General features: G+C 34.9%; 1 protein-coding gene across 1 annotated transcript; it reads right to left on the minus strand.

Annotated features, from left to right (window-relative positions):
• Positions 1-1885: 1885 nt before the first annotated feature.
• Positions 1886-7371, minus strand: LOC137748123 (cycloartenol-C-24-methyltransferase). Its single transcript, XM_068488205.1, has 14 exons — positions 7239-7371; positions 6972-7094; positions 5141-5207; positions 4457-4530; positions 4280-4364; positions 4110-4165; positions 3713-3767; positions 3455-3502; positions 3230-3313; positions 3008-3124; positions 2820-2903; positions 2609-2734; positions 2373-2470; positions 1886-2143 (listed from the first exon to the last, which is right to left on the minus strand). Exons 2-14 carry the CDS (start codon positions 7052-7054, stop codon positions 2077-2079), a joined length of 1044 nt encoding a protein of 347 aa, XP_068344306.1. The 5' UTR covers positions 7055-7094; positions 7239-7371; the 3' UTR covers positions 1886-2076.
• Positions 7372-8094: the final 723 nt, after the last annotated feature.

Consider the following 8094-nt stretch of genomic DNA (forward strand, 5'->3'; position numbering starts at 1 on the left):
AAATTGAGTTAAGTGGATTTACATACGCATAAAAAAATTGTGGACATAAACAATTTAGTTTTAGAATTGTTCCATATACGTTTGCTTTGGCTCGAGTAAGCATTCTAAGGAAACTTCAGTTAAGTTATGCTGTATAAAAAAAGATGGTTCTTGAGTTTTTTATCTCTTGCAAAGTGTTCATTCTTCAATTCCTTTTTTCAAAATACTTCAATTGGTACATGCAAGAGGCCAACTTAGCAGTTTTTTGCTCAATCTCTCGTGGAGTAAAATTCTCATCAGTACGAGTCAAGGGAATGGCTCCTTGTCCTTTTATTTCCATATAAAGGACACGACAAGCATAAATACCCTCTTTAATTTCTATTATGATGGACTGAATGTCTTTCATAAGGAATCGGAGGAATATGCGACGATTTTTTCCAGGAAATCCCCAACGAAAAATACACACTACGCCCTCTTTTATATCGAATCGATCATAACCACTACCTACATTCACGAAATTGTGCACCAACCAACTTAACCACCTGTAGCCTAAGATGTGTGAGGTTTTATCCTAAAAGGCATCCGTGGATTAGAAATGAAACCATTTGTATATAAATTGTAGTAGTGTCGTCAAATCTCTGATGCGGGATTTTCAACATATTTTGTTTACCACAGTGTACTCACTTTTCTAATAGGATTGAGACTCTTATCGGTGGAACCTACGTACCAACATTAGAGAGATCGTGATGCAATATACACATAATTGTTGAACTCTAGCAATACTGATCATGGATGCACTTATTTTTTAAGTAATAAATCGGTACATGCTCTTTTATTATTTGGTGGCTCTAACATTAGTTTAAGCGCCTTGACTTCACCGTGTTGTTGCTCTGTTACTTGTAGTCTTGGCGTCAAACTCGATTTTGAAGCTCGAAGCTCTTACAACAATCATATTTCACTTTGAATCTTCCTAGCTCTTCGCATCTTAGATTAATTTTAAACAATCCTTTATATAACAAATGGAGGAACTAATACATGAACTAAAGCTAACTACACCACCACAAATTACCATTTACCTGACAAAACAACTTTCGTCTGGCATAGCAAATTTACCCGGCGAAATAAAACCTTTGATCAGGTAAAAGTTGTCAACGGGGGTTTTTTTTTTTTTTTTCTTTTTCTTTTTTTCACCAGAGACCTTTGTCCGATGAAAATAGATCGATGAGTAAAATAATAATCGTCGGGCAAAGTATTCGTGCCAAGGGAAAAAAAACTAGCGCGTAATATGTCACCTTTTGTGTGACGAACCCTTCAAATTTTGTCGGCAAAGGTATATTTTCATTTGTTTGTGAATGTTTAGTTTCAATGAGGCAACATGTTATGGCTACATTGCACGCTGATTTGTAGTGTGTGAAACAGACTTGATACTTTATGCCTTCTTTTGAATTGAATAAAATGTTTTACATAAAATATTCTGTTCCCCATAGAATGTGAAGGGGAAATAATTTAATGATATTGACAGAAAAAGCACTGTGAAAGGGATATAAATTAATGATATTGACAGGAAAAATCGAATAACGTTAAGTAGCTTAAATTTTTTAAACTAAATTTAAAAACTATATGATGTGTCATTAATAAAATACAAATATTGTAGTCAATATTTAAATAATAATCTCATCATCAGCAACCACGTCAATAACTTATAAAATTTATTCTAAGTTGTTAATCTACTTAACATTACCCGGAAAAAATGTCTTGTATCAAATTAAATTCGATTAAAATAAAATATGAAGACAGCATGTTCTTTGTGGATCTCATGAGTGATAATAGATCTGATTTAATTTTGCACATGGTGCTGGAGAACAAGTCCAAACTCACACGTGGTATAGCACGTGACCAAGGCCCAGAAAAAAAAAATACTATTAAAATAATTAATTCTTCATTGTCTGTATCAAAATAAAGATACAGAATAAACTCACAGGAAATGTAAACACAAAACAACAGACAAGCAACTTTGACACAACACTCAAAACAAGTTAGAATATCCAACATATTTTTGCAAATCTCTTGCGGGTTGAACTAGTCTGCACTACCAATCTACTGACTCTCCTCCATAAGCGGCTTTCGGGCCAGGAAGAAATACATCGGTGTGAAAATCTCTTTCCTGAAAGACATTCATTAGGATAATCGATGTCAGTAGCTAATATATGCATGCTTCTAGAACGAAATCAGAGAGTTGTAGCTTAAATAGGCATTCGTCGTTCTAGTCAGCCTGTCGATTCGTGTTTGAATCACAGAACAAGATGCCACATATTTGAGCCAACTTACTTTTGCCCAATGAGGTGGATGATGGTTCAGAAGAGAGAAACAAGCTGAAAAGAAAGAATACTTACTTTCCGCCTTCGACCAGCCCTACAGCTGCCTTCTCCAGAAAATCTTGAACTCTTTGGCTTCCTGCTGGTGCAAGTCCAATATATTCTAAAACCTTGACCTACAAAAAATAAAATTTAAGTCAGCCACTAATCCCTGTGCTTATTGTATTTAGCACAGGAGTATTCACTATTCCACAACGCATCATAAGAAAGTGGCTCAACAATTCATTGAATGACTACCATATACATGCTCTTACCAAGTTTCTAGTAATAAATCGCCCAGCAGCAGTTAGACGAAAGCTACTAAGTGAAATCCGACTTTTGTCCAAAGGCAAGTACCATGGAAGAGGTGAGTCCACCGCAAGATCTTTCTCCCATATGACCTATGCTCACAATGAAAAGAAAATATTAAGTCAATCTCTTTTCCCTTGCATAGATTTCAAAAAGAAGTAAAACCCTCCTACTGACCTCAAAACCTGCTTGTTTCAAAGCTTCAAGACACTTTCCTGTCAATCTGATGTCCGGAAGGCCATCACCAATCTCAATTTCTGCCTGTGGCAATGAAGCTCTTTTATATATATTCACAATCTAGAAATCGTTCAAAAGTAAATCAAGTATCTATCAACAGCTTGATTTTATGCTTTTGGTTTTCTTACCTTAATTTTTTGATGTTCTTGGTTATCGGGATCAAATGCATCAGTCATGCACCACTCATATGCAGCAAAACATTGACCGGGTTTTAGTACTCTGTAAATCTCCTTGTAGCACCCATACTATCCAGGACAGATGGAAACGTTAAGCCAACAGAAAAACAGGTGGAAGTTAATGATGCACTAACTTAAAGAGCCCAAAGGTTTCAAGCCACAAGAATGACTTACTGCATCTGGTGCATGGCAGGTCGCTTCAATGGCATAAACCGCATCAAATGAATTTTCAGGGAAAGGTAGTTTCATGAAGTCAGCCTGCACCATTTATAAAGTGCAAAGAATTAGATCTATAACATAAACCAGTTCTCTCCACATTCTCCTATGTATTACTGCAAGAAAGGAAAAAAAAGGGTACTTTCTACGTTGAACAAGAACATCATATACAATGCTACCAACCTTAACAAAGTTGCAGGTCTTGTCCACTCCTACATTACGGTTTAGTTCCTACAAAGCAAACAAAAGCATGATAGTATTAGGCCACTTTGAAACTGAAGTATCCCAGTGGTCATTCTAATATAACTAAATAAATAAATCATTTAGGCTTCATAATTTTGAATTGGACAAAAGGATTATCTTGAGAAACCATCAAGACTGGGCATTGATTATGTTCATTATTCAAAACAAATCGTCGCCGGTATACATAGGTTTATCTACCTTTCCTCTTGTGATCTGATACTCGTTGTTGTTCAACCCAGTAATTGATGTTGAGCTGCACAAACCACCACAGAAAATCTTTGTGAACATAGAGATTCTTCTCGAACAATTAAATCACTAAACTCTAAATTTTAGACTTGACATCAGCATATCAAGTACAGATCACAATGGTATCATCTTACATATTGAATAAACCATACGCATAATAGGAGGTCTTCCGATAAGGTGTTTTCAGTCCAACCCAGCGGTAAATTTAATATTCATAAGAACTAAAACAACCTAGAAAATTCATCTTCAGTATAAAGGATAGTCTGCATATGCCACTTCGTATTCAAATATTACAGCCATGAGAACGCTGTCCATCAACCAAAACCTGAATAAAAGAAACGGCACTCACCTGAAGCGAGATATTTCTCTCAATGGTCCACCAATTCCACAACCTACATCCAAAACCTAAAACAAAAAATACAGAAAACTAAGTCAATAATTTGAAATTTTGAACCAAATCATAAAAGAATCTTTCTCTTGCTAATCTATATTCCATAAAGTCTAATTTGGAAGGCTAACTTTCTGCCCAGGTTTGAGTCCTAGTTGTAAAGCAAGGAAGTGTTCATGTCGCTTGATACTCTCTCGAAGAGACTCCCCATTCCATCTGCAAGAGAGCAATACATCCATCAGAAACTCTTATAAGAGATACAGTGTTTTCATTGCTTGCATGTGAAGATACGAAGAAAAAAGAGGAACCTGGGTGCAAAGTGGAAAGACTCTCCCCAACCATACTCATAAAAGCTTGTAACAAGATCATAGTATTTATTAACCTGAAATCCCAATGAACCAATTTAGTGAAGTATGACATCCCAAGCTTGAACCGAAATGTCATCAGATTAAATTGACAACAATGAGCCATTAAATCTTTATATTCAAAAGACATTGCAAAGGCCAACTTTCCCATATAGACATAATACAATGTATCTTAATTATCATAAAAGTTAATATCTCGTCCAAAATGAAAAAGTAACCACACAACTTGCCATTATCTTGAGTCTTATCACATGAACTAGGTGATATTATAAGACAACAAAGAAGCCTTTGAGGTCGTGGGGGGAGGAGCATTTGTGGAAGATTATATATATAAATAATATATACATGGTGAATAATATCATCGGGAAACAGAACATTTTTCCCTGTGGTGATTCTGGTGAATAGTAGAACCAACAGAGAAAATCACAATCCCTAGGAGATCAATGATCCCAAACAAGAAAATATAGTTGAAAAAACAGAAAAAAAAAAAAAAAAAAAAAAAAAAAAAAAAAAGACATTAAATCAGGTATAACCAGGTGGGAACAAAGTATGCAGCTTATTAGCAAGAGAGGCTTGTATACCGACAATCCTCAGAAGACAAATGGTTGATACAAGAGTCTATCTTACCATGTCAGTGTAGTTGGACTTCCTTGCTTCCTCTTCCCCTCCATAACAAACATGATACTTCTCATACCTGAACCATTACTCAATAAACTGAGATTACAACCACATATGCCATAACATCTGCAAAAACTCAAGTTACATTATTTCACACGACATCCCAAAACAATTTCTAGGAACTTTGCATTGCCATGTATGAGAAGAGTACATGTTCGGCTACAAATGACATGTAATCATTTCACAAAATTGAACAAACTAGCTTTCAAAGTCTTGTTGTGTCACCGCACAAACAAAGGATCGGGAATTCAAGCCATGCAACTCGATAAATATGTAAAACGTTTTATTGTTTTAAATTCTATTCAATATTCTGGCATATTATCATCAATTTCGGTCAACATTCAGGTTAGCAAAATTGAAGATGAGAGCTTCGTAGCCATACTACAACTGCTCCCGAAGGAGAACTTCATAGCCATACTACAAATTTCCTTGAAGTGGTTCTTTCCAAGAATTCCAAACTTTTCATCTCCATTACATACATAATTCATAAGTGAAAATTCTAAACCCACTGTATATTTTTCATTTTATATTCATTTAAAGGATAACAACCATTAATATAATTATAACAGAATTAGTACTGCTTCCATAATTTCAATATCTATTAGTAGGACAGAAAAAAAATATTAAGTACTTAATTGTCATAATTCATGAATTCCCAGGCAAAAAAAAAAACAAAATATATATATATATATATATAGATAAAAGGAAAATGTAACTACAAAACAAAACTTCCAAACCTACCAAATATCCATCTCATATATTCAAATAGAAAGCTTTACTCTTTGGTTAGCTAGTTCTGACAGAAAAGGACATCACAACCAACATTCAAACCTCACCAAAGACATCACGAGTTCCTCCACTTACCAAGTGCCAGATCAAAGTTACTGCAAGTTTCCCAGAATCCTTTTTTTTCCCTAATTATTTTAGGGTAACCAATTAAAATAAAAAATAAAAAATAAAAAGAAGAAGGAAGCTTTGGAACCTTTGTGAAATGGGACCATTAAATGCTTTTAAGGCACGAAGTCTACTTCCTATGCAAGTGACTTCTCTAGCAGTCTTGCACCACACGTTGTATGGACTTCTCAGACTTCCCCACCATAACTCACGTGACTCTACAGACATTCCCAGATATATACCCCTGAACACTGCCTTCTTCACAAAATCTACAGATCATTAATTTACTTTTTATTTTTCTATGACAACTGACAATTGTGAGTAGTTAGCCCAAGTCGAAATTAGTATTAACCCACCCTCTAAACCCGAGTTCCAATCTCTATGACTAGACATCTGATAATTGAGATTAGCCTTGATTTGATTGTGCTTACTAGCCCACATCAAGATTAGCATTAATCCACCCTTTGCACCCGAGTTCGAATCCCTCTCCCCCGTAGTTTTAAGTAAATTTAGTGTAGTTTTTCTATCGTATGCCAAAAGAAAAAGAATTAGCATTAATCCCATAAAAAATTAAGATTTTTCTAAACATCATGGTAAGAAAAGATTAGAGCTCAACCCACTTCCAGATTAGTAAGAATAAGAAAGATTAAGCTTAATCAAGAGAGAGAAACACAAAGACATGAACATCAAGCATATATTTTTGAAATACAAAGATCAAAACTTTAGGTATTTACTTCTGAAACAAAATAAATGAACAAAACCTTCAACGTCAAGGAATGATTAAAGTTGGTGGGTGCAATATGAAATCTAAGTTTCTAGAGAGAAACAATCAAACTTCACACTGGATCATATTTTAAGAGAGAGAGAGAGAGAGAGTTGGAAGTACTTTTCAACAGCAGAGAGAACATCGGTTTTGTCGATTTTTCCACCGAGACCCGATGCGAGATCCAATGCTCCAGCCTTCGACATCTCCTCCTCTTGAACTTCCCTAACGCAAAGTTGCGGAGATCTGCACAGTAACACAAACCCATTACTTGAAACTTACAAGTAAGCATTACAATCCCTACATTTTCTTAATTTTTCAGAAGCAACAATAAAAAGTGAAAACATCGCTTGAATTGTAACGTGGGATGATGAGAATCAATGTCTTTACATCGAAAGGAGAATTCGAGAGAAGCAGAAAAAATAGAGAGACTTTTCGAGGGAGGCTGAAGAGGGGGATGTGAGATGAGAGAGAGAGACTCGCTGGAGGGCACCAATTTGTTTAAATATATATACAGATGGTATCAAACAAAAGCTGATTGGGAGTCGGATGAGAGTGAGAGTGAGAGAGAGAGAGAGAGAGAGAGGGCCGGACTTTAGGAGGGCGACTCTAAATTTTCGCTGTAACATAACAAAAATAATTACTTTTGTAACGGAAAAAGAAAAAGACTCAAAATTCGTAAGTACACCACAAATTGAGAAGAGTTTTTGAGCTTTTATTGTTTTTAATGAACGTTGTGTGCATGTTATAAATAATAGATTGATAATAATGTAGTTTAAGTTCATTTTTTACGAAAATTAAATTTAATATTACAAGTAAAAAAAATACTAATAGACCATTTATAATCAGGAAAACTAATGAAAAAGATTTGAAAATTTTGAGTTTTAACGACAAAATAAAGGGTAAAATGAATAGTATCAGGTTTGACTTTTTAATGTAAAAATGTAGTTTTTCGTTAAAATAAACAGTACCGTGAATTTTTTGCTAATACTTCCTTTATAATATTGATTGAAGGCCTACGAATCTCCTTCTATAATTAGGAATTCTTTTTTCTTCAGTCAAGATTCGGAATTCTATGTCTTATGTCTATCTTCCGTTTTATTATTTTCATATTTATATGAGGTATGGAGTATGGACAAGTTAAGCTGCGTTGTATGCTATGTAGATAATATAATACAGACATATCTACCAACCACTCACACTCGAGTCGCAAATCGATTTCAGAATGCCAACAGGATCCTCTCCG

The sequence above is a fragment of the Pyrus communis genome, chromosome 10 (assembly GCF_963583255.1).
Source record: "Pyrus communis chromosome 10, drPyrComm1.1, whole genome shotgun sequence".
Taxonomy (NCBI): domain Eukaryota; kingdom Viridiplantae; phylum Streptophyta; class Magnoliopsida; order Rosales; family Rosaceae; genus Pyrus; species Pyrus communis.